The 27,023-nt window shown below is 35.8% G+C and overlaps 2 protein-coding genes across 9 annotated transcripts in view; both read right to left on the bottom strand.

Moving 5' to 3' along the window:
- Window positions 1–27,023, bottom strand: part of LOC120420003 (phospholipid-transporting ATPase ID) — an 86,418-nt gene that overhangs the window by 39,937 nt on the left and 19,458 nt on the right. For 3 of the 8 annotated variants that reach the window (XM_039582897.2, XM_039582900.2, XM_039582901.2), the window contains exon 1: window positions 10,480–10,623. Coding sequence is in view for 1 of the 8 variants with exons in the window: in XM_039582904.2 (XP_039438838.1) it covers window positions 20,452–20,497 (46 nt within the window). In the remaining 7 variants the exon portion in view is untranslated. Of the gene's footprint in view, window positions 1–6,087; window positions 6,523–10,479; window positions 10,624–20,451; window positions 21,421–27,023 lie in introns of those variants that run through there. The other 5 variants (XM_039582903.2, XM_039582902.2, XM_039582904.2 and 2 more) reach the window with 4 other exon arrangements.
- On the bottom strand, window positions 21,253–26,393 carry LOC120420022 (kelch-like protein 23). The gene is made up of 2 exons (XM_039582924.2): window positions 25,586–26,393; window positions 21,253–21,420 (listed from the first exon to the last, which is right to left on the bottom strand). The coding sequence occupies exons 1-2, from the start codon at window positions 26,306–26,308 to the stop codon at window positions 21,253–21,255; spliced, it is 891 nt and encodes a 296-aa protein (XP_039438858.2). The 5' UTR covers window positions 26,309–26,393.

The raw sequence follows: 27,023 nt of genomic DNA, 5'->3' as shown, positions 1-27,023 counted from the left end.
CAAAATAGGTGTGAGAATCCATGGCTTGACTGCTTAAAAGAAAAAATCATACATCTTCATAAAAATATACAAATTTTCTAATTTTATATGTCTTTCAAATCGTACCAAATCAAAAAATATAATTTGTATTTTTTTGTTGAGAAGTATTATTTTTTAAATCAAATTGTAAATCAGTGAGTAAAATCCATGCTCCACAACTCTTAAAAATGCTTTTAAATTTATCTCTGTGACCAATTCGAGGGAATATGTTTAAGAATATCATTGACAAATAAAGTTAAAAAAATAATCATGCAGAAATTATGTGTTTTATGGCAAATAACTTGTTCTAGAATAAGGCTACCAACTCTTGCTGAGCAAAATCCGTACACTTTGCCGATATGACACAATGGTATAACAAAAACTGTCAATGAATTATTTGGGTAAATTAAATTTAATAAATCTGAGAATTAAAAATATAAAACTGTGTCGTTTTCACAGCTAACAGATTTCACAAAATGCTATCAGAGTGGTTATGACTTGCACGTTTAAAAGTATTCATAAAATAAACCGTGATTTGAATCAAATCATTATGCTCTTCAATTTTTTTTGTTAAACGTTTAAAAGTTTACGAAATGACAAGTTTGCCTTTACGAATAATATCGTTCTTAGTGTTTTCACGAACACTTTTCCAGAGTTTTTTTTTTATTGAAAAGGTCCTATAACATGTGAAACACAACAGTTTATAGGACCTTTACAAAACTCTAGATTTGTTAAATGTTCAAATGTTTTCACAAGATTTAGAAAGCCTTTAGAAATGGAATATATTAGTAAGTAATTTCTAAAAGAACAATTCTAGAGTTTTTTTTAAAAGGTCCTATCAACATATGAAATACAATAGTTCAAAAACTCTAGAATTATTTATAATCAAGTTTTAATTGAGGAAACCCCGGAAAACTCACAGAAAAATAAAAACTTATAATTAACAAAAGCTTCGACCAAATCAAAAAAGATTATACAGTTGTTAAAATTCCGCAAGGGGTTTCCAGAATCAAGGATTACTGACCAGTCTAAATGGAATTACCAGGATTACTTGCAATATGCCACGGATTACTTTGATTTCCCAGAATTACTTGGGATTAGAGATCGTCTGACGATTAGTTTTCTTTAGCTTACTTGTACTTTGGTTTTGAAATAGTAGTTTATGCAACAAGTTGCAAAAAGATGATTTTTTCAGCACGAGTCGTTTATTTATCCAACGAGGATCACCGAGTTGGATAAATACGACGAGTGCTGAAAAAATTAAGTTTTGCAACGAGTTCCAAACAACAATTTTTGCAATTCCGAAAAACCCATTGAGTGAAATTTCAAGTCAAATTTTCAAGTATTTTGTCGATAAATCGTTTAAATAAAAAAAAGTAGAACTTTTCAGCATTTATTTTGAAAAGTGTTGCTATTCGATTCTGTTATTTTTGGTACAGAAAAGTAGGCTATTTCGTCGTTCAAGAATGACAGGAAAAGTAAGTTGTTTCGCGACGGAATTGCAAAAAAGTTCTTTTTTGCGTTTTTCTTTGTTTCGTCGTCCGTGTCTGTCGCGGGTGAACATGAACGGGCATGTTCAACGGCGACCAACTTTTTCAAAACTTTTTTTTTTCGTAAAATCGCGATAACTCGTAATGTTTATAAGCAAACCCCTTATGTTTATATATCAAAATTTTTGTAATTGTCTGCTCTACAACTTTGTTGAACATTGTTACACTCTAAAAAATAACCCTGCAAAGTTAAAAAAACACGAAATTTTAAAATGAAAAAAATAGTTATAAATGAAAAATTGACCCTTCTGGGTCAATGTAGATTCGTAAAGTACATTAAATTTCCCATAAAATGACATGTTCCAAAATTTTTTACAGTTGGGTAACGAAAAATTGCAGAGTTTTTAAAACTCTTTTAGTGTTTTTTTTCGATTAAAAATACTGTTTTTCGGAATTTTGAGTACGCCATCAAATCGGGCGTCTAATTTAACATAAAAGTCCCTTTGACACCAAATTTCTATCTCATCACCGTTTCAGACTGCAAATTATTGAAAAACACCTCTTTTTTCGCATGTTCAAAAATTGAAGGGGTCGTACCGCCCCTCCGTCACGAGATATCGAAAAACGGACCTCGGATTCGTGATCAGGGACAAAAGTTACACCTTAGCACAAAGTTCCACGCAAATCTAAGAGGGGTCGGGGCAACTGCTGTGTGAGTTGGCGGAGAATTACCCATTTATAAGTTTAAAGTTTTCTAAAAATTTACATAAATTGGTACCATTTTATTTGTTGTAATTTTTGTTTTTAGACATCTTAAACCATTTTTTATGCTGTTTTAGTCATGTCATATAGAAATAAATTAAAAATAAATATTTATAAGATACTTATTTAATTTGAATTAGAAATGTGGTGCATATAAAATTCAAAGCACAACAGAGAACAACAAAAATTAGTTCAAGCTATCTAAAAACTGCTATCCTTGTTTAGATTGATATTAATAGTATTAAGCTAATTCTATGACTTTAAAACTTGAAAACCATAACAAATGTAAGGAAAACATAGATTTTGTGACTTTTTCAAAAACGTCCTGGGAATAAATATTTTTCCCGTTTCCGGAAAAATCAAAACCCATTTGAATTAGAGAGCATCCAAATTAGCGGACATTCCGAATCCACTCTGTACTTCTTACAACCATAAAAGGCATCAAGCGAAAGCAAAATACATTCTTCCGACTTCGCTTTAAAGAATTACTAGTAGTTACTTGAATTAATGGGAAATACACGAATTACTGAGTAACTATGGAATTACACGAATTACTACGGAATTACTAGGTAATTCGAGAATTACAGGAATTACTGCAGAATTGCAGAGTAATACTGGAATTACTGAATTACTTACTAAAAATCCGAATTATCCCGTACTAGCTATAACTTTGGTTTCTTACATGAAAACTAATAGGATATAAATAGAATCATAAAATGTTTATCGAAATTATCTTTTTAACAGTTATTTTTATCATTTTATTATTTTCTGAAGTATGTTTTAACAAAAAAGAATCATGGAATTACCAGAATTACTGGGATTATTAGGAATTACCAGGATTACTCTGGAATTACTCAGTAAATCCGGAATTACAGAATTACTTGATCAAGTTCCAAGTAATTCCGGATTAGTGACCAGTCTGACACGATGCTGGAAACCCCTTGAAATTCCGTACAAATCCGTATTATGCGTTAAATTCCCTACAAAAATTCCGGCCTGTTTAAAATCCGCGAAGAGGTTCTTAAATCCGTATGGTAAGGAAAAAATTCGTACAGTTGGTAGCCTTATTCTAGAACAAGTCATACTGATTTCAGCTTATGAAAAAATGAATAAAATCATTGAATTCATCTTAAAATGCTAAATCTCGTGCTTTTTCACTTGAAACAATATTTCATTAAATCACAACTCAATGTTCAAGACCGAGCCACGTGGCCCAGTGGTAACGCTTCCGCCTCGTAAGCGGTAGATCGGGGTTCAAATCCCGGCTCGGACCAACACAACTGGTGATCTTTTCCTATCTGGAATCGATTGCTTAGTAAAGGGAAGGTAGTGTATCGCCACAAACTGGACCTTATCACGACACCTTAGGGAGGCGACCTATGGAATGTTAACATTAACCTTAACATGTTAACATTAAGTTGAGAATGAAACTGCCACTGAATCCGCTTTGTAAATGCCGGCCCCGATACTCTTCAAGGGTGTTCCCCTCAGGAACTGGGAAAGATTTACTTTTCAATGTTTTCAAATATTTGAAGCGAGTTTTTTTAAATATGTTTGCATTCTTTGGGCACCATTTATATGATACGAAGTGGTTTTTTAATGATTTTTTAGGATGTTGTAAATATTTTTCAAAATTCTGGGGTAAAAAAAAAACTAAAAACTTCCAAATTTCAATGTAATTTTAAGTGCAATCAGCTGAAAACAATTTAAATTGCATTTTTCTTAATTTTGATCTTGACCGAAGGGTGTTTTAAACTGATTTTCAAATGATATAACAACAATTTTGGCAAAAAAAGTTACCAAAAATAAAATAGTTTATTTTCATTACATAATTTAGTCTAAGGTTAAGATTTTTTTTTTCCTCGCACTGTTCATTTCTGTACTCATTCGGCTTGAAGAATTAGCATGATAAATTAATTAATAATTTAGTCATTTTTGTTGCCAAACAAATAAGCAAGATCTATTCCCAGATGTGAATGATTCAGAAATAAATATTATCTGAAATCCTGATTAGTTCATTATGAACAGTAGATTGAAACGAATAAAATTAAGTTATCAAAGTCCCCTTATTATTATTTTTTGTTGTAAATTTTCAGAACATTGGGACTAAAAGGTCAGGAAAATGTTTACTTCCGCTTGAATTTCGGGAATTCCCGGGAAATAAAAAAAACCCGGGAAACGGGAAATATTATTTTTCGGGAAATCCCGGGAACTATTTTCCCGGGGCGGGAAATTGAACAAAGTACTGGATGTTATAGGTTCTTTTGAAAGAGCACACAATTTTCAACCAAACTGCATCAAAATCTCGAAATCGATGAAAATGCATATGGGACATTTATGCGATCAGGGGCAGTATGGCTCAGAAGATGTCTATTTTAGACCCATAAAAACATAAAAAAATTCCAAAATAAAAAAAGTCGACAGTCCGCTTTGCGCACGGCAAAATGTTGAGCTTAAAATCGTCAATAACTCAGTTTAATCATGTAATATCTTCATGAAACCTTCAGGAGTGATTTAAAATCATCTTTTTACTGGATTTATAAATTTGTCTGTGATATGAAATTTTGTGATTTTCTACATGTACCCCTTAACTTATATGTACCCCTTAACTTATTTATAATAATATAACAACAGTATTCGCAAAAAGTTACCAAAAATAAAATAGTTTATATCCATCACAATACGAATTTAACTCCAATGATAAAAAGTAAAAAAAATCGGATTTTTTTCCGTGTGCCTTTTTTATTTTTGAAATGTTCTAACCATAATTACAACCTTCTCAAGATACATAATTTCATACATTTCGTATGTCCAGCCCCCAAGATTATATGGAAAAACTAATGATACAAAATGGACGACAAGGAATAATGCTTTTTACAGCCTTAAAGCAATTTATTTTCAGCATGATTGTAGTCATAACCTATTTATTTTTGCTGCTGTTAATAAATCATGCGAACATATTTAAAACACTTTGGCACCTTATTGTTTATACTCATTTACTCATGAAATATGACAATCATTTGTAATCCCACGTCAAAAAAAAAAAAAGAGTTTTACAAACAATTAAATACATTCAAAATACAATTCAGAACCAATATAAAATTTACAGGAAAAATGTATTGAAATTTATATGTTTATTCAAAAAGATGAAATTTGAAATCGATTTTCTGTTTCATTTTATCATACTGTGAACCCCCACGGCCAAGGGTTAGGGATTTCACTCCGGTGGCCAATATGTTGCATTGCAGCAGCAGCAGCGCGTCAACTTGGCCACTGCACTACTTGCATACGAAAAATGTGCGCCCATCCGTGACAAACTCGGGGTCGGGCTTTGGTTTTTGCACCTCCACCCGGCGATCAGTCTCGGTGGGGGGAGCTGGATTCGAAGACGCGATTTCACGCGGAAAGGCAGCAACGGTGCCAACAGCTGATGTTTGTGAGTCTGCTATTGTACACAGTGAAGCTCAAAAGATTGGTTTTGAACCTATTTAAAATAAAAACTGAACAACTAAAGTTTGTTTCATTGAATTTTTAAATTTTCATCTGGCACTGTCAATTGACAACAGAATAGTGCACGACAAGGCCGTTGTTTCATTTTTTGCCTAAAGACGTTAGTAGAGGTAGCTTCTGTTGTGTTTCTTCAAGCCAAAGTGGCAATACTTTTCCGGAGGATTTTCCCTGATTTTGTATGTAGGCGATGCCGCAAAGCCGCTTTTCCGAGGACGTATTTTCTTTAGGTTTTTTGTTGTTGTATTCTGCTTCTTGAAGTGCACGTCTTTGGGTAGCTTTACGATACGAGATTCACAAACACACACACCCCTTTTCCTTTTTCTTAAACACCACGTTTGACAGGATATCCTTTTTTACGGTGGCACTTTTTTTTTCGTTGTTGAGAAGGATGAGAAGCATGAAAACACACGAAGGAAGCACTCAGTGGGCACAAAAAATCAATTTTTCATTACACTTTCCACCTTCCACTTTTTTTCATTTTTTTTTTCTATTCTCTGGCAGGTTTGAGGAAAGGACGCGGTTAGTTACACTATTTTGCTGCTGTTGTAGTTGCTGTTATTGGTAGGATACATCACTTGAACTGAACGACACATTGGAAGGGGCTGAATGGTGGCTTATGGCGTGTAATCGATATTTGCTGTCTTTGGTGTTATTACTGGATAGGCTGCAGGTTTTGGATTAGACTGGCCGAAAACGAGTGCCGACTAGTTTGTCCGACTATGAAACTATGTGTGGAACTTATGTTGGAGAATGTTCTGGCAGTTGGAAGCGAGTATTTCATTAGAGTGATGCATTTTTGTACATTTATTACAAAGTAATTCACTGAGCCGTATGTATGTAGAATATTTTTCAATTTGATATTTAGTAAGATGTTTTAATAAGGGTTTTGAGTAGTCTATAATCAACCAGAAAAAATCCGACATTTTAGATCTTGTTCTTGAAACATGCGGGATGTTTACTATCAAAAGGTTAAAATTAGGCTATCTAAAATTGGATCAACAAGCATCATTCTCTCCCATTTTTTTTTTTGAAGTAACGAATTTTTTTGACTATCATCCCGGTACTGTAAACTGGGTTGTCATTAGTAGCCGGGTGACTTTGATATCTTCAATTTTCATTTTGAAAAATGATAAATACAAAACAAACATAAATGAATTTGTATTGTTGGAAAGTTTTTCAATGTTTTTTTTTTGTTTCAAAATTGTCACAAATTTCATCAAAACTATTTTTTTGCGATTTCACGAAATCCGCATAATTTGTGAAATTTGCCCTTGGCCATAAAATTTGGTAAATATCGCGAAATGTAGCGAAATTCGAAAAAATGCATTGCCAAATTGTTCCTCAGTGTATGTAAACATTGTTTTTTTAGTTCCGTAAAACTAGGTGACATTGAAATGATTTCAATTTATTTTTGAAATATTTTCAAACTGTTTAGGGTTTTCTCAAGATTTTATTTTTTTAAACATGTAGGCCACACATGGTCCATCCACTATTTATGAAAAAAAGATTTTTCAAAAGTGCTTAAAAGATAGTTGCGTTGAAAATTCCTTTTTGGAACTCCGGGGGGACTTTGATAGTCATATTTTTTCTTGTTAAAATCAGATTTAAGGTATTCAAATTTAATTTTTACGTCAAATTTACCATCGTTAAGATTGCAAACATAATTTATAAGAAAAAAATAAATAAATTATATTTTAGTTAACTAAATATATTATAAGCTTTTTAACAAAATACATATACATTTTTGGTAAAACTGTTAAAGTCACAATTTTGCCTGAAATTTGTTAAAACTAGTTTTGTTTATAAAATTATCGATTCAAAAAGCATTGTAAATTGAATTCGAAGCACGAATCACAAGTTTTCACATTTTGTATGAAATTTGTTCTACTGGAAATGCCTATAAATTGAAAGTTTATTTTAAAAACACATAATGTTTATTATTTACAAACTAATTTTACCTTCTTCTAGATGCAAATTGTCCAAATAATCAGAACATGCATTCCATTTTCCGATTCGAAATCATGTTCATTGAGAAAATCATGACACTGTGAGAATATTAAAATAATGCTTTTTATCAACAATTTGGTAACTAACTATTAAAACTTTTCAAAATTTTATGAAAACTTCTGCTTGAAGTACTTTGAACACTTCTCTACCATGGTCAGTATGATTCCATAGGATTCCGTACGTATTTAATTTTGTTGAACAATTTAAAACCTATCAAAGTCACCCCGTTTTACGGTTCATATATTTTTAACAGGCATTTTGGAACTCATTTTTGAAGATATTGTTTATCACAATGTTTTACGAAATTCATATACTTGAATGAACATTTCCAGGGAAATTGGCTTTGGTTGTAACATGCCATGGATAATACAATATGAAGTTTAAGGAATGTTATAACACATTTACAAGCAAAACAGCCAACAAAGAGCAATTTTGTGTTTAAATCTCTGTAAAATTTATTGAAATAACGATAAAATAGTTGCATAAAATGCAAGGAAAGTATGAAAAATGCATCTTTTGGTCATAAATGAAGTTTTGTTTTATTCAACTTGATTAAAAACACAATAAAACAAATTATTAAGCACTTTAAAATATTTTCTAAGTTTATGAAAGCAGTTTTAAATCGAACTTTGCCTTTTTTCAAATACTAAAATTTTCTTTTAGTGAAAAATCATAATAGCAAACTATTTTTTATGTCTCTTATTTTACAGATTCTACTTGTGGTAAATTCTTTGATAAGGATGTGCTTTGGTTTAAAGATATTTTACCAAATTTAATTTTTAAAATTTCAGTGAAAACCAAGTTAAAATCTTGGTAAAAAATAGGTTAGCTGAATCATAAATTCTGCTAATGAAATTTCTGCTAAATTTTGCTCCTCCGCAAATGTTTGGTAGTTGCATAGCTGTAACAATATATAAAGCATTATCACACATTCTGTTTTAAAAATAAATAAAAGTGGGCTCAAATGCCCCCAAAGATTCCAATAAAACAAAATAAAATTTGTACCAGCCTTTTGTAAAAATAAATATGAAGTAATTTTTGTTGTGTAGATGTAAACAGAGCTCCTCAACAAGTGCAAAATTCCTTAAAAAGTTGGGCAGTTTAAGGTAAAAATATTTTCAAAATAAATTTATCGCAGTGAGTGATACAGTAGAGTGTAACAAAAATGACGGCAAAATCAAATGGCGTCTAGGGCGTCGCGAGGCGCGACGCATATCTTTTTTTGCCGGGGCCGATTTTCGAAAAAATGCCAAACTTTGAAGGTCTGTACGGAGCTCCAGGGTGCTCCAAATTTCAATGTTATATATACGAAAAGATGCGCAAGGATCTGGCCTACACGCCAAAGATGTTGAAAATAAACGCTTCAGTAACCAAAATGCCTCAAAAAGTGTAATTTTTAAAAAAAATCTTTTTTTGCGGGTTAAATCTCATTTAAAATTGAAGGGCGGAGCGCCAGCTCCTGTTACGTCCAATCAAGCTCATATTTTGGATTTGGGCTTAGTATGCCCACCGGAACAAACCCTTGAATGCCCGCCAAAAAGGCATTTTTGTCACATCCTAGTGATACAGTCTTTTTGATCCATCTTGTCTTATACTATATTTTGTAACAATTCTTCACTCTGATCAGTTTCCTCATGTCCATCAAGTTCATTACACAACTAGATATTTTAGACATCGACGTTGATGTCAGTTTAAGCTTCAGTTTAGTCAAAGTATAAGATTTGGGTTCTCTGAACAGTGAACACGCTCCAATCGATAGGATTGAATTTTAGTGCCTAGAAATAAAATTGCAAATTTCGGTAGTACAATAATGGATTTATTTCAATCAACCATGCGCACCCACTTAGTTTTGCTACCCCCACAAATACATATGGGTGCGTATGGTAGCTTAAGATTACTCATAGCATTTATACCCGAAATTTACAATTTTATTTATTGTCAGGAAATTTACTAAATTTCAATTCTGTCGATTGGAGACCAAATCTATCGTACTTCGATGAAATTGAAGCATTTACTGGCAACTACTCCAGTAATGACTTGTTGTGTTATAATTCGCTTCCACTTAATGCAAATAATTTTCCAGAATTTTCCAACATAGTCTCCAAGGGCCAAACATTCCAGCCTGCTCGGCACAGCCGCCATCCACCCAAAAGACCACCCTAGCGACGAGTGCGTACGGCACAATTATGCCCTACTGCTGGCCTGGCCACTTCTGCGACGCCTGATTGACCGCAGTATGTGTGTCTACAGCCTGTGCCCTCACGGTAGAGCCCACTGGTGCTGGTCATCAAGTAGCATTACGGTTATTACTCGTGTGGGGGTCTCCTCTAGGGTATGTCAAAATCGATGACTCACGGCGCCACCACCCCCTCCTGCTTCTTCTTTTTCATTTTGTTCTTCGATTCCGAGCTTAAAACAACCCCCTAACCGTCTAATCCAGAGGGGGTGGCAAGGAGTTGCCTTGTTTTGCTAAAATAAATTTTCGCACACACACAACCGTAACGTCGTGAGCAATTGTATCCACTTTAAAGGAAGGTTGAGTCGTGATTCACTTTGCGATGGTTTTTCACGTGAAAATATTCCCCCGGTTGGAACGGATGTGTATTTTGTTAATTAACGAGACCCCTTGTACGCTGTGACGGCTCAAGGATGTCCCGTTTCCAATAAATATCCCCCGCACACAAACACACACCCACAAGGCCGTTTCCGTGAAACGATTTTCCAAAAGTGTGGCGAAAAACTGGCCAACTGGTTTGCCTTTGCACGAGTGCAACGAAATTTGGCGACCGCGACTCGAGAGTGAAAACTGACGACTAACTTTGTCGATGGGTTCCCTTTCAAAAGTGCGCTCAGCAACATTTTCATTTGCGCTTGTGTTGGTGAGCAAGTCTCGCTCTCTCTTTGCTGAGCACTCTTTGCGTTCTCAATGTTGGCACCGAAATGTCAGCCGACAGTCAGCGCTGCCAACCGTGACGAATCGCAAATTGGAAAGCTCCCCGCACGAATACATGCGCGCAATGTTTTCATTTTCCAAGACTCGCGAATCAAAACAAAAACATTGCAACACGTGTGCGTGACTCCGTGTGTGTGTGTGTTGGCGTTGTTGTGGTTTCCAGCGTTGCCGGGTAGCGCTTTGATCGGGCCGCCACCCCCGGGCGGTGGGGCTGGGTGGAGGAGTGGAGGAGAATGGTGGTTTGTGATGGTGAGGTCACGTGTTGGTTGTTTTGTTGCTTTATACGCGTATGGAAGAGAGTTGGGTACTCGATTTCGCGTCTAGAGCCGAGGTTTGCACGAAGCACGATGAGAACGCGCGAAAAGGGCAAAAATTAAAATGTGCCTTAATATGCAACGTCAACGGGCAACGGGTTTCAAGCTGTTTTCACAATTATTTTCACATTTTAAATGTTTCAATTTTAGTTTAAGGGTTCACATCATTTACTTCCAAAATTGTTGGTAGCAATCGGGGCGTGCGGACGCGAAAACTTTTCGCTGTCGCAGTTTTTCTCGGGCTCCAATAATTTTTGATGAAAGATTGTGAAAATTACTTGGAAAGTTAAGTTTTTCAAACGAGTGTTCGGCGGAAAAATGGGATAATCTGGATGGATCGTGGTGGTGGTGGTGCTGGAGGAGGACGGTTCAATGGAGAACGTGGCCTGTTCCGGGTTGGTTGCGGAACTGGCATGGAACTCGGTAGCTGTCGAACCTTTCCCGAAGACCAGGATGGTGCTCGGTCCCCGTCAACATCCCGCTAACGAAAGGGAATCGGAGCCGAGGGGCACGGATTAGTTCTCCGGCACCGGTTAATATGGAACGCAGCCGCAGCAGGGAGGTTCCGTTGCCGCTGCGTCAAAGCGTGGAAAATCCTACAAAAGGTGGATGGAGCGGATTACGAGTGGGCGGTGGCAAGCGGAATCAGCCCAAGCGGGAACAGGCCTTTTTGAGCGGGTACCCGCCCTCGTTTGACGAAGACGAAGACGATTGAAGAGAAGCTTGTTTTGAACAATTTGTTCACTGGTGAGCTCGTTCTTTTTATAAAACAACCATTCTTTCATTTATTCTGACATACACACACATCATTCAAGACAACGCCGGTAGGGCGTTCCCAAGGAGCAGCCGTGGCTGACTGGTTACGGTGTTCGTTATGCGAATGGTCCTGGGTTCGATTCCCATCTGCTCCCAACGAGAAAGTATAGGAAATATAAATCTTGAAACTCTGAACATGAACGAAAAATCAAAGTCGCTCGAGTCGGGGTTCGATTCCCCGTCTTTTGGATTGGTAAGCAAAAATGCTAATCACTAGGCCATCCCGACTGGAATTAGGAATGCTGTTACTATCAACTATATACGCGCCGGGTCCTTGTCCCTTTGACAAGGGATCGGAAGTTCTAAATAACGTTTGAATCCGATTGATGCAAACGTTCTTCAGAGCGGGGCTTGTCGATTCAAGCTGAGGTACCTCGCGCTCGGCTAGCCAGCGTAGAAATTGGTCACCGAAGCTCGGCAGAGCTTACACCTTCCAAATGCGAGTTATTTGCATGTATAGAATTTACAAAATCTAAAATTCATGGAAACAACTCAATTTGTAAGAAGTGACCGCGTGGTCCCGTTTGGTTGGTTGCACACACACACACACACACACACACACATCATTTACTTCCAAAATTGTTGTTTTTATATTGAAACAATTTGATTAAAAAAAAGTTACTTTTTTATAAACGTTTTTTGTAGACAACATAATATCGAAAATTCAATCAGCTTTAAAGATACTAAATTTGCTGTCTCAGTGCACCAAACTCCGGTCGTTTTAGTACAGACAAACAGACGTGCTTTTGTTTTGACTAAAGTGAACGATGTGAAACAGCTGGAAAGAGAAAAAAAATGTTCGTTGGATTTATTCATCCAGTGCCAGACTCCTTCATCGGATTTGGATGATTCTGGATTGAAAATATAAGCCATGATTACAAAATTCCAATGGAAAGGGCTTTAAAATGAAATACACATAAGTACAATTTTCTTATAATCATAAGTTTCACATAGAGCGTCCAACTTCCCGGGTTTACAAAATTCCCGGGAAACGGGAAATTTTCAACAAATTTCTCGAGAAATTTGAAACTTATCGAAAATTGATCTGATCCTGGTTCTGATTATTATTTTGCAACAAAATTGTAGGGAGTAGCATTAGCAATAGGCAGCAGGCTTAGCCGAATGGTTACGCTGTCCGCTTTGTAAGCGGATGATCATGGGTTCGATTCCCATCTGCTCCAACCTTCCATCGGATGGAGAAGGAAAACGTCGGTTCCGACCTTGGTTGTAGTACAAACAACACAACAAACCAAGCCTGCTCCGGTGGAATCGCTGGCGGCGGTTGGACTCGCAATCCAAAGGTCGTCAGTTCAAACACTGGGGTGGAACGTTCCTTGGAGTAGAAAGAGGTTTGGGTGCTCTCCCCATTCAAGCCTTCGGACGCCTTGGTTCGAGCAGAAACTTGCAATAGAGACCACAAAAGACCTGGGGGTCGTGAATGTGGATGGTTTGATTTTGAGCATTGGCAATGGTTAAAATAAGTGTGAGGATCAATTATTGCTTAGACTGCCTGTAAAACAACATACAATTTCTAGGAAATATATAGAAAATAGGCTGTTTGGATACATATTCTCTAAAAATAATTAGGAGTATTTTTTTTGTTTTAATGAAGGTATTATTTTTTTAATCACACTGTTTTACAGTGAGTAAACGAATCCATGCTCCAAAACCATACAATTGCTTTTAAATAATAATATTGATATTTAGGCTGTAATGAAAAAAAAAATCAGAAAATATGTTCTTCATGGCAAATATTTTTTCCAGTTCAAATCTTACTGGTTTGAGCTCATCAGTAAAAAGATAGAAAAAATATTTTTCCATTGATTTTAATTTATTTTTTTTAGGATTTTTTTTGCATGATTTTTCGGACCCAATTTAATGCGGCGCTACATAAGCTTTGAATAATATTTGCAACGGCCAACCCTGCTACCAGGTAATTTCTTTATTTTATTCAAAAACTTTCTAAATTAGCACAGCAATCAAATGAACAAAACTAATCGATTATCTTAGCGTCCATTACTTTGCCCTTACAGAAAAATATTGCATTAATGAATATCGTGTATACTTTGAAACAGTATTTCTGGAGCAACATTTGAAAAGGGTGCATAAACTTTTCGACTGCTGAAACTTTTTTGCAAATTCTCAGGTTTCAGCCAACTTTTTCACAAAATTTGATGTGTTTAACCATGATTGGCCTCTCTTGCTACCATTTAACACTTCAGTTTTTTTTTGTAAAATAGTTAAAATATCTCCAGATTTTTCATATTTCAAACAAATGGATAAACTTCGAATGACATAAACACAAATAAGCTACTTTGGAGATCATATTTAAACTGGTAACAACTTATAAGCAAGTCTTAACGTGTTTAAATCGATTTTCACTGCATTAAATAATTAGTATAAATTTGTGTCCATCCAATCCAATCCAAAAATAGGGGAGAGTGGGGAGACTTGATCCCCGGGGACACTTGATCCCAAGCCTGTATCTCGTCACCATGTGGGTAAAAAAATTAGCTTTGTTCTAGAAAGTTGTGCGAAATTAACCAAAACTCATTGTAGAAAACAAAGAAAAAATAAAAAAAATGTTTAGATTAAGTTACACACATTTTTCTAAAACGAGCTGCAAAAAACTTCCAAGAGATCTTTTTTTCTTTTTTTGATATGCATAGAAAACACTAAAAAATTATTCAAAAAAATATTTTTTATATATGAATTGTTTGATAAACTTATCAACTCCAAACCCCTTACGCATTTGATGTTAAATTAATCGTCATACTATTTTTACAATCAATTGTTTAAAAAAGTCCGTTTAGGGAGACTTGATCCCTGCATTTTTACAGTCACTGGAATCAGCCTCAAGATTAATTAATTGGGCTGGGTTTTCATACATAGTTTCCTTTAGTATAGTTGTACATAACTTACTGCAGTTTGAACCTTTTTTCAAAAGTTTTGTAAACAAAAATTTCCAGCTTTTGTAAACATGCTTAATTTTGGTCTAAAAAATAATATTTTAAGTTTTTAAATATTTTACATACTAAACTTGTTATATTTTGAACACAAACGTACAGGTTTTATGTGAAATTGCTGTAACTTAAAGAAAATTAAAAGTTTGAATGAATAAGAAACATTGTGCTTAAGATTTCTTCAAATGTTGAAAGGGGGATCAAATTACCCCCAACATTTTGAAAATGCCGGTTTAAAATATTTTTTTAAAACGCTTGGCATGATTCGAAGAGTTTATCTGGTGAAATACCCTTATCAGCCAAACATAGTTGAATGTTTAAGCTTTCAATTCATGCAAAAAGTTTATAGTTTTGTGAGAAATTGACAGAGTTATGTGCGATACAAAAAAAGGGGATCAAGTCTCCCCACTCTCCCCTACTTTTTTCTCGATATTTTGGATTTGTTTTAAGTGATGGAAAGGCAACAAGTTGAAAAAAAAAATAAAGGAAACACGTTTAAATAATATTAAAATGTATCAGTAGATATCATTACAAACTTTTTATAAAATAGCTAAAAATATTAATATTCATATTCAAGTGATTTCGGAAAAGTGGAAATAAAAAATAAAAAGGAATTCATCCACTGTAATTGCATTTTCCTTCGGCAAAATGAAGTGAATCGGTTTATTTATTCTCTTCTCTACAAGCTTTGTGATTCTCGATTCGATTCACAAGCAGCTCTCTTTTTTAAGTTTCTCTCATTTTTCCCTCTCGTAGTATCCAACTCGCATTACACCGGCGAGTACCTACGAGTTAGTAAGTAGTATTCGATTTATTATTTAATTTGGCACATGCACTCTATGATTTTTAAAACATCACCTAGTTTCAAACAGTTTCTACTCGAAAAAACAAAAACTATTGCTGTGCCGAGTTAAAAAAATACATTTTGAAATTTTTAAGTTCCAGTTAATAGCGACTGGTACAATAAAAGCGCCTATAATTGAAATTTGACTTTCTTTGTTCGCGCAAGAATGCATTCCCCGCTAAACGAACGCGTGACGTCAGTTTGGCCGAGGGTTTGCCGGGCGTGCGTGAAAATTAACGGCCTCCCGACCACCCCATCATCAGTGGCAGCATCGCCATCCATAACAATTTGTATTTGAGTAGTTGCGATTTCGTGTGGGTGTGTAAGTAAGTGTGTTTGGTTCCAACCATCACACGCGAAAATGCCGTGCGCAAAACTGATTTCTCATGTGGGAAATTTATGAACGACTCTGGCGCTTATAAATGTGTGTGCCCTTTTGTTATGGATTGCTGGAAAATACCCGAGATTCAATTTATGTGAGCAATTGAGCAAAACTAAAAGTAAACCATTTTTATCAGAAGGTTTATTTTCGGTATTTGACCACAATTCAAAAATCTTATTCCGGGCAGACGGTAATAACAAAATTCATGCCATTTCAATAACAAATACTGTTAAAATAACAGAAAGTGTTATGGAATCTTCTATTCAATTCAATTCAATTCGGTTTTATTTGTGGATAATCAAGTTACAATGAGTTCATTTAGGTACACAACAAAGTTTTGGTGTTCCTTTCAGCTGTGTTTTACATCGTAATTCAATCGAAAAATTATCTATACAGCAATTCCCCACGAAAACAGCATGATTCGAAAAAAAAGTTCTCCGATCGGGCTCAAAATTTTTCTGGGGGATCCTTGGCCGAAATAATTAGACCCGTATTTTTTTGTTTGGCCATTAGGGTGACCTACGCCGTGTTAGGGTGGTCCGAAAAATGGCAATTTTCGTCGATTTTCGCAAAAACCACTTTTTTCAAAAAATCATATCTCCGCGCCATTTCATCCGATTTTAGCTGTCCTAGACGCAAAAGAAAGGTGATTAGTTTGGCTATTTGGGAAAAATAGTAAGAAGTTTCGAAAATCTAGCTTAACATTAGAAAAGGTCATATGAAAACTTAAAATGCTGTTTTGAAGGTCTCGGGACCAAAGAGCCTATGTCTGAAAATATTTTTATCGGATTCCTCGGAAAATTTCACATAACATATTAAAAAATGGTGAAGTTATGTTTTCGACACTCTGAGATACGATTTTTTGAAAATAAAAACTGTGTTTTTCGACGCGCCACGCGCAAATATTGGAAAATGACGAAAACGGGGAAAAATCGACTTTTTTCACTAAAACTGCGATAACTTTAAAATTTCAGCGATGACCTATAGATGTTATGGTACCAAAAGTTGCGTCTTTTAATTATGAAAATTTTAGTACCCTAACATGTATAGGTCATCGCTGAAATTTTAAAGTTATCGCAGTTTTAGTGAAAAAAGTCGATTTTTTCCCGTTTTCGTCATTTTCCAATTTTTGCGCGTGGCGCGTCGAAAAACACAGTTTTTATATTCAAAAAATCGTATCTCAGAGTATCGAAAACATAACTTCACCATTTTTTAATATGTTATGTGAAATTTTCCGAGGAATCCGATAAAAATATTTTCAGACATAGGCTCTTTGGTCCCGAGACCTTCAAAACAGCATTTTAAGTTTTCATATGACCTTTTCAAATGTTAAGCTAGATTTTCGAAACTTCTTACTATTTTTCCCAAATAGCCAAACTAATCACCTTTCTTTTGCGTCTAGGACAGCTAAAATCGGATGAAATGGCGCGGAGATATGATTTTTTGAAAAAAGTAGTTTTTGCGAAAATCGATGAAAATTGCCATTTTTTGGACCACCCTAACACGGCGTAGGTCACCCTAATGGCCAAACAAAAAAATACGGGTCTAATTATTTCGGCCAAGGATCCCCCAGAAAAATTTTGAGCCCGATCGGAGAACTTTTTTTTCGAATCATGCTGTTTTCGTGGGGAATTGCTGTATATACAGCAATTCCCCACGAAAACAGCATGATTCGAAAAAAAAGTTCTCCGATCGAGCTCAATTTTTTTCTGGGGGATCCTTGGCCGAAATAATTAGACCCGTATTTTTTTGTTTGGCCATTAGGGTGACCTACGCCGTGTTAGGGTGGTTCGAAAAATGGCAATTTTCGTCGATTTTCGCAAAAAACACTTTTTTCAAAAAGTCATATCTCCGCGCCATTTCATCCGATTTTAGCTGTCTTAGACGCAAAAGAAAGGTGATTAGTTGAGCTATTTGGGAAAAATAGTATTTTTTTTCAAAAATCTTGCTTAACATTTGAAAAGGTCGTATGAAAACTTAAAATGCTGTTTTGAAGGTTTCGGAACCAAAGAGCCTATGTCTGAAAATATTTTTATCGGATTCCTCGGAAAATTTCACATAACATATCAAAAAATGGTGAAGTTATGTTTTCGATACTCTGAGATACGATTTTTTGAAAATAAAAACTGGGGTTTTCGACGCGCCACGCGCAAAAATGGGAAAATGACGAAAACGGGAAAAAATCAACTTTTTTCACTAAAACTGCGATAACTTTAAAATTTTAGCAATGACCTATACATGTTAATATACCAAAATTTTCGTAATTAAAAGACGCAACTTTTGATACCATAACATCTGCCAACCTGCCAAAAATGTATGGAATTTCGTAATTTTTGTTCTCGTGGATCAAACTTACTTTTTGCCCAGGTATTTAAAAACGTAGGTTTTAAAGAAAACCTAGATGTTTGCGTATCAAAAGATCGGAAATTTTATGCCCTTTTCGATTCCACATAGGTTGACTTGTGAATCGTGTACCGGTTCGGATGCCGGCAGATTTTCCTACGACGTAATTCCGGGTTGGTACGAAATTCCAACGAAAAATCTATTCTATCGATACAAATACCCCCGAAACGGTGTTATACCTACTCCAAAATGTTTATTTAGCAATTCTATGGTAATATATTGACATTTAGTTGAATTAAAAGTTTGCAAAATTAAGTTTAGATAAGTTTTACATAGAATTTCCAGAGTTATATAAACTTTTATACTAAGTAGTTAGTAAACTTTATATTCAATCCAAATTATTTTTTTAATCAGTCAAGGATGCCTATTTGGAGTTGGGAGACTGGATTTATGGTGATTTGTCAACAAATAACATTATTTATGTTAATTTTTGAAAGGTGTACAAACTTTTTTTGCACCTTTTTTATTTTCGTAATAGTATTCGTAATAGTACTTTTTATAGAAATCATCTTTTCATGAGCTTTTTGTAGCAAAATGTTTGGCATGAGTTTCTGAACAAAACGTAGTACTAGGTTCCTGTCAAACTTTAATTTTTTTACATGTTTCATCACAAAATGTGCATAGTGCCCAAGGGGTGTAAATACTTTTTTTACATACTGTACATAAAATGTTATTGGCCTAGTATTTTCAAATATCAAAAAATGTTATTCCCACGTTATTTCCGTCTGCTCGGGATGTAGGTTATGGGGGACGTTAAGACATGTGGTTCCCGAGATATCACAGTTTAAAATCGAGGTTTTTCACAAAATTCATGAAAAATGTGAAACTTTAGGGTTATCCCAAATAAGATGAATTTGTCCGTAAATCGGAATCTTGCATGTTTATATGGTAGCTCTAACATGTGAAAAGCCGATTACGAGTGCCAATCCGTTTGAAGTGGAATTACTCATATGTCAACCTAAAAAGTGAGTATGCATTTATTTTATTTAAATCAGTTAACTTTAAAAATTGGAAGATCTTAAAATAAACCCTTATTGTGAAATTAAAAACTAACCAATATTTTCTCGATTAATTAAACCCCACCTTCAGCAGCACCCCCATCAATCCCTAAACTATCGGTCTGACATTCTGGAAATAGCTCCCATCAATCAGTGCAACCCCTTACACCCCAAGTGACAGCCAACGAAACAAAAGTCAGCTCGGATCTTCCACGAAGGCTCCAAGTCCAGCACGGACTGACAACAACGACTGTGGTGCATCTACACTTGTGCCACAGACAACTGGACATTAGGGTGCCCAGAAAAAAATGATCCCCTGCTCCACAAGCGGGAAACGGTTTTTTAGGTTATTTTAAGAATCTGTGCAAATTTTGAGCGAAATTGGTTGAGATAAGCCCATAGATACCCGAGCTTAAATTTGGTGGAAAAAAAGTTGTTCATACAAAAATTACATTTTTAAATCGCTAATAACTTTTCTGGATCGAGTTTTACAGCTTTAATCTGTTGTACAAAGTTGTAGAGCATTAAATTTTCAATAAGAATTTCACTTCTGGGAATATTTGGATGAAGCAGCGCACCGTGCCGATCAAACCGTAAGAAATTTGAGTTTTCCATACATTTTTTCGATTTTTCCCATACAAACTTCACCTTCAAGTATCAATGGGTTAATGTTGACCGATTTTGCTCATATTTGGCCCAGAGTCCTAAAATAGCTCAAGGAATAATAATCAACTTGTGGAGCGAGGTTTTGAGAAAATGTCCCATATTCTGGGCACCCTACTGGACATGCACAATTGCACAACTTAAGAAAATATAGAAAGTTGGTCAATATAAGTCTTAGACGTCTGCCAATCTGTGCTTACACTAAAACCAAAGCCTTGAAGCGCGTTGCCTCGTGTGAGGGGTGTGTTTGTAGCATGCAGTTTCTAATTGGTGTTACGTTCTGCCATCAATTTCTTACGGAGTGATTCGAAAACTTTCAAAGACTTACGTTGCTTGTCCGCTGCCGTTTTGTTATTTTTGCCCATATTGGCCATGGGACGGGAGTTTGATTTCCGGTGGGTGGGCTTGAGGTCCTATTTTTAGCACTTTTGTTCAGCAACGGTGGATCCTTTGGATCCGCGGACGATGATGACGATGATGCGACACAATCGATGGATAATTATATTTTCGTTGATGTGACTTTGCTTCAATTCTTCCTTTTATTTTTCCTTTTATCACACTATTGCTTCGTTGTAGCACTCTATCGGTAGATTAGGCTGGTTGCACGTTGACTTAGACACTACAAAACTAAAGGTGAAGGTGATATTTGGCCCCAATTTACTGCTTCGTCGCGTGTATTGCACTTCAAAACACCTCCAATGTATACTCTTTGCTTCTCTTTGGGTTGAACTCCTTTTCTCTGATGGCTGTCAAACAGCTTGGATCCTTTCCGACGTACACTAAGGACACTTGCAAAGACACTCTTACTCTTCCAATGTGGTATTCCGCACCACTAATCTGCACTATCCAGCACGTGCAGTACCGACATTTGGCGAACTCTGTATATCTTCAATTGCTGCGACCTTCCAACGGTCATTACTCGTTACGAGCTGCACCTAGAACCACGGAGTGCACTTTTTTCCGCTTCATTTTGTTTCCTCTGAACACGTGGCACTTAGAGAGCTATAGACAAAAATATCGTTTCCAAAATTTTCCGCGCAAACTTCTTCACACACGCAATATACGCACTTAACACATTGGAATGGTTGGATTTGTTTTAATTAAAGTTGAAAATTTCTTAACGTCGTTTCTAAACGGAAGTCACTTCACTGCTCATCGGTTGCATCGGTTCGAATGGAAAGCTGCTGGCCTCGACTTGATCGGTGGGACCCACAGCCAGTGCTCGAATGGAGGTACGGTCCGCGGTACCATCGGACGACACCCGTCCATTAGCGATGCCAGCCGGTGAATGCGATTCCTGCGGAGCAAAAGGATAAACGAAGACAGGTTGAGTTATAAGTCAACAACTGATTTCAGGACATTGCTGTATCTTGTTTGTGAGTATGTCAATAAAATAAATATAAAAAATACAAGAAAATTTATTTTTTCAGATGAATCATTTCAAAATAGTTAATTGCTGGTTAAATAGCCTTAAATCCACAAATAAATGATTCCCTAATTGTTCGTTCGTTCCAAACGTACCAGTGGCCTACCTTCACCGAAGCCGGCACCTCACAAACATTTTCGTGGCCATGGCAAGGACACCCCGCCACGCCAAAGCAGCCAAAACATGTGCCACAGCCGGATTTATTTCTCTCGACTCAAGGTTGCTGGCACATCCGAGTCCGAACCCGTTCTGCATCCCATACGTACTGGGGTAATATGGTTTGCCGAAGGTGACAGGTATTACTACGCCGCAATCGAACCAGTTCAAACAGAACCAAAGCGATTAATAATTCAGTTACACCTCCTTCGGAGTGGCTTCGGAAACCGGTGATTAGCTGGCAGAACTAGTCACTATACAGCAGCTGATTTTCCCACACCACATAATCACACGCGTGACTTGTTTGGAACTTGGGATACTAAACGGTGCGAGTGGACAGATACGGATTATTAGGTCTTAGTGTATACTAGGGAATTTTTTTTCGTGATTTTGAAATTCTAAGGAATCGAGATTGGACCGTACATAAACCACGTGGACACTTTTTTTCGAAATCTCAAACTAGTAACTAGTAGAGTAAGACAATAACATCTCAAGTTATAGCTTGGGCTATTGATTTTTCGCGATTTCGCGGAAGCCGCGTAATCCGTGAAATTTGCCCCTGGCCGTGAAATTTAGTAAATACCGTGAAATGCCACGAAATTTGCAAAATAGTAATTAGAAAAATTACTCTTCAGAGAAATAAAGCATGGATCTCTTTTAATCGTACGCTTTACAAGTTCCCAAATTAAACAAAATGCAAGGCAAATTTTTATTTTTATTTTTCTTAAATATTGTTCATTATACAATATTTTTTGATGTACAGATAATTAATTGAAATTTATTGACTTCGCAAAATTCTAAAAGAATGTAAAATAACGTTATTGAAAACTACAGAAAAGAAAAAGTAAAAAAATAGATATTTTACTGCCCAAAATTGAAAAAAAAAACGGCTGATATCCACTTTTTGCAAAGTCGAGATATTAGCACCAGGTGGTAGAGGATATTTCAACGCATCTTCTGAAACTTGAATTTCACTAAAATATTCTTTAGTTTTGGCTGCCGATGAGAAAAACCAAACGGCTAATATGCCATCCTTATGGGAAATTGCATTTACGGAGATTTGGTGACGAACACTAAAATGCGTTTTTCTCGGAATACTTGATTTGGCATAATAGCCGGATTTTCAATTATGGGCAGTTTATATTTTGAAAAGAAGAGTTTCTATATTTGGTTGTAGATAACGTTTTTTATTCAATTGGGTCCTAAGATGAAGCTAAGAATGCTGATATTATTGTTTACAGCGATAAAGCTTATTTTTCTGAGTACAATGACCCTTTGTACGACAACAAAGAGTTTAAAATGGATTTTTAAATCAATTTTGAAAAATAAACCTCGCGGTCCTTCTTGACAGAAAAGGTCCTACTTGACAGCTCTTTCCAAGGGGCCCATAGTTGATCCATCGAAAAATTGTTGTCTTGTCAACTTTTTTTTTGCATAAAGGGGTTACATACATGTAAATCGACAAAAAAGTCAGAGGCTGGTGTGAGCACGAACTTAATTTTATTTAAAATTTGTTTTCAGGGCATTAAAATATACATTTTCATCTATTATCAAAACAAATTTGAAGACATTTGGTTGTATCATTGCCGAGATATAGCTATTTGAAGTTAGCAGTTTCAAAAAACGGGTGCCACGATATCTCAACACTGCCTTGACCAAATCGGCTCAAAATTTTGGTGAAGACTCGTTAAACCGGTCCTGTGTGCATGACGAAGGCCGATTTTCAAAAAACTTATTTAAAAAAAGATAAAAATATTTGTGTGTTTTCATATAAAAAATCGTCAGTATTTGATTTTTGTATTTTTTTAAAAAGCGAAATTTCAAAATCGGCTTGCGCACGGCAAAATGTTGAGCTGAAAATCGTCTCTAACTCAGTTTAATCATGTAATATCATCATGAAAATTTCAGGAGTGATTGAAAATCATCTTCATACTGGATTCAATAAATTTTCTGTAATATGAATTTTTGTGATTTTCTACATGTATGTAACCCCTTAAAATAAAAAAAAGTGGTCAGAAATGGTTTTTAAGCGTGTTTTTAATCGTTGTGCATCAAAATTTACATAGGGCTTTAGGACCCTATTGGTTTAAAATACAATACAAGTTGAAATAAAATTTACTTTGCATTTTGTATGGTTTCACAATTTTCTGGAATTATCAATAAATGTATAAAAAAATGCTACAAATGGAATTTGCCTGATCTCTGTTTGTAAGCAAAAATTATCTATTGCTGAAATTTATGAAAACAAACTAATTTTTTATAACATTTATTTTGCTGATTATACTTTAAGGTTTTGCTTCGATTTAGAGATATTTTAACAAAATCAATTTCTTAAATTTCAGTAAATTTAAAATAGCTGAATCATAATTTAGCTGACGCAAATTCTGCATAATTTCAAAAAAATTAACCAATTTTTTTTTTGAAATTGAATAATATGTGTGAGGTGGTTTTATTTGTATCTTGAACTACTGCTTACTTTTTTAGACACTTTTCTGTACATAATTATGCTTAAACAAAGTATTTTTTGTTTATTTTGAGCAGATTTTAGAGTGCCGTGAAATTGCCGTGAAATTCGTGGTTTCAAAAACGACATGCCGCGTAATTTCAATTTTTTGCCGTGAAAAATCACTAGCCCTAGAGCACATGGAAAATCATTCAATCATTGATCGCGTTATTCATTTGATATTCCAGCTTAAAAAAAAAAAACAATTAAAAGTCATAACCAAATTTAATTTGTTTTGTATGGAAATTGTCCACGAGGAGGGGGGGGGGGGGGGGGTTTAAGATTAAAAAAAGTGTCCATGTGGTTTATGGATGGTCCCTTATTAGAACACAATATCAAAATCAGTTAATAAATTGGGGTATCGGGAATATTTTTTTCCTCTGTTACCAAATTTCCTGGTAATATTTTTTGATAACAGAATGAGTAGAACAAATCTATGTTTTTATTTTTATTATAACAAGTAATCTGGGTGTTTAAACACCCTAAACTCCTAAGCTCGAGAAAAAGGGGGAATTTATATTTTTTTTCTAGAGCTTGGGAGTTTAGTTGTTAGCAAGTCCTGACCTCCTGATAGTAACAGAACTTTAACTTTTCCAGTTTTTATTCCACCTGCTTGGGCAGAAACAATTGCAATATGATTTTTTCAAACATATTTAGGCAGGGCAAAATGGTTTAAGTTTGTATAAATAATCAGGGCGGTGCGTCCCTTATGTTTATGCATCAAATTTTTTTTGTCTATTCTACAACTTTGTAGAACATTGCAAAGTTACCAAAAAAATCATTTTAAAATGAAAATTTAGTTCTATAAGAATAAATCACCCTTCTGGGTGATTTCAGATTCGAAAAGTACATTAAACTACCCATAAAATGACATGCCTCACGATTGACAGTTGAGTAACGTGAAATTACAGAGATTTACGGAATTTTGAGTACGCCATCAAATCGGGCATCCAAGTTCGAGCTACAAACCACTGAAAAACGTGTTTTAGTAAAAATCTTAGTTAAAATCAGGGACCAAAATTACGCCTTAGAGCAAAGTTGCACGAAAATTGAAGAAGGTCGGGTCAACTGCAGTGTGAGTTGGCGGAAATTGACCCGTAAATAAAAAAAATCACTAAAATATCAATCTCGAAAAAATGCAAAATTCTTGATTTATGGTAAGGCTGTCTCTTTTTAGTTGATTAATTATAGACCCGTTTACTGATAGATGTTTTATCTAGAGTTTTTAACAATCGGTTCATTATTGATGCAAGGCTGTAAGGTAAATTTTGTTTTACTTGAGCTTTTGCTTCAAAATCGTCACAAATAAAAACAAAAATTATTTGACAACAAAATATTTTATTAATTTCAAATTTCACTCATCATATTTCGACGCACAACTATCCGATAGACACGATTTGCTTGATCCTGGTCTTTCTGACTTGCTCGCCAGCGATCGACGGCATCCATGAGCTGACGATCGGTGCCGTGTCTAAACTTTTGCTTAAAAATCATCAACACAAGGGTGCCAGGTAGCTTCAGAAACTGCGGTAGTTGACATACTTTAACAATGTTAGAACTAATCTGGCTCAGACACAACTGTTGCACCCGCAAATCAATCCTCTTGGATGCTGCCACGTACTCTTCCAGCACAATCTCTATATTCTCCATCAAAAATCGTTCGCACTTTTTCTGCAGATAGTAAATCAGGTACTTTGAAGCAACCAGCAGCAAATCGAACACGTTCTTCCGCGTAACCTCGCAATCCCCGCAGTAGATAAAGTACAGCATCTCGAGGAATACGCTCGGCTTGACGTTCTTCACGATGACCGTGGTGACGGACTTGCGTTTCTTGGTCGTCTCGGCACGCGGTCGAAACATTTCGCTAAATACCTCACTGCAATGGACCAGCAGAACGCGGTGCGCGTAGAATCGCTTGGCGTCCGCACCCACCAGAAAGCTTACGTCCGCCAGGAACGAGTTGTTGACAAACCGGAGCAACTGGTCCTGGTAGCAGCTTCCGAGCTGGAGCTGCTCTTGTGCGGTGTCGTCGAGGCTGGACATGTTGTGGAGGTTAGTGCTGAAGATTCCGGTGGGACTAGTTACGATGAGAGCACGCATGCTAATTATGAAGCTTAAAAGTGTTTGAAAAGTTTTACCTAATCATAATGTACCTAACATACTATGTACCTGTGTTTCGACAGTCATTCAACGGGCACAAGGGTAGGGCAAGTTTCATGTACAATGCATAACCTAATTAAACTACTATTAGAATTAATGGCAACTTTTTATCAGCTATCGCGCTGAAACGACCTAAACTAGATAACGCTATTCATTATTTAAGGTGCTTATCTTCCACCGCATCATCAATTACCAGCGGATGTAGTATTACTGGTATGACATAGAACCTTCTTGTACAACAAGCTATCACACCACCGCACCTAGGTGTTCGGCTGTATCGCATTTCACGGTCTCCACCGAAAATGGCCGAATTTCCGCCTCCACCGTCAAATAGCCGACATAAGCCGATTTGTAACCGCTTCTCCGCAAACATTTTAGATTCACCAAACAAACATCGACCTCGCTCTGGCTAGCCAATGATGACAAAGGTTTTTTTTTGTGTGGAACCGGAAGTGTTAAGGAACTAATCGTCACGCCAGGGCCATTTGTCAATCGCTGGGTGATCCCAAGAGAAAACTATGCTTTCTTAACGGCAATCTTTTTTAAAATCGTTATAGTTTGTATATATTTTCTAGATTTTTTTGAATAACTTTTTTTTACCTGTTTGTCAAATTCAACAACAATTGGTTCCACCAAAAAACAAAAACAATAAAGA

Source organism: Culex pipiens, chromosome 3, assembly GCF_016801865.2.
Source record: "Culex pipiens pallens isolate TS chromosome 3, TS_CPP_V2, whole genome shotgun sequence".
NCBI lineage: Eukaryota > Metazoa > Arthropoda > Insecta > Diptera > Culicidae > Culex > Culex pipiens.
The sequence above is the reverse complement of the archived record's forward strand: the minus strand, read 5'-3'. Positions and strand labels throughout refer to the sequence as shown.

Bases quoted from the DNA above. Each gene is read 5' to 3' on its own strand.
- LOC120420022 (XM_039582924.2), bottom strand. From the start codon at position 26,308: ATGCGTGCTCTCATCGTAACTAGTCCCACCGGAATCTTCAGCACTAAC. The intron at 21,421-25,585 runs GTGCGTCGAAAT...TTTGCTCCGCAG, and splicing joins ATCGTGTCTATCGGATAGTT to GAATCGCATTCACCGGCTGG.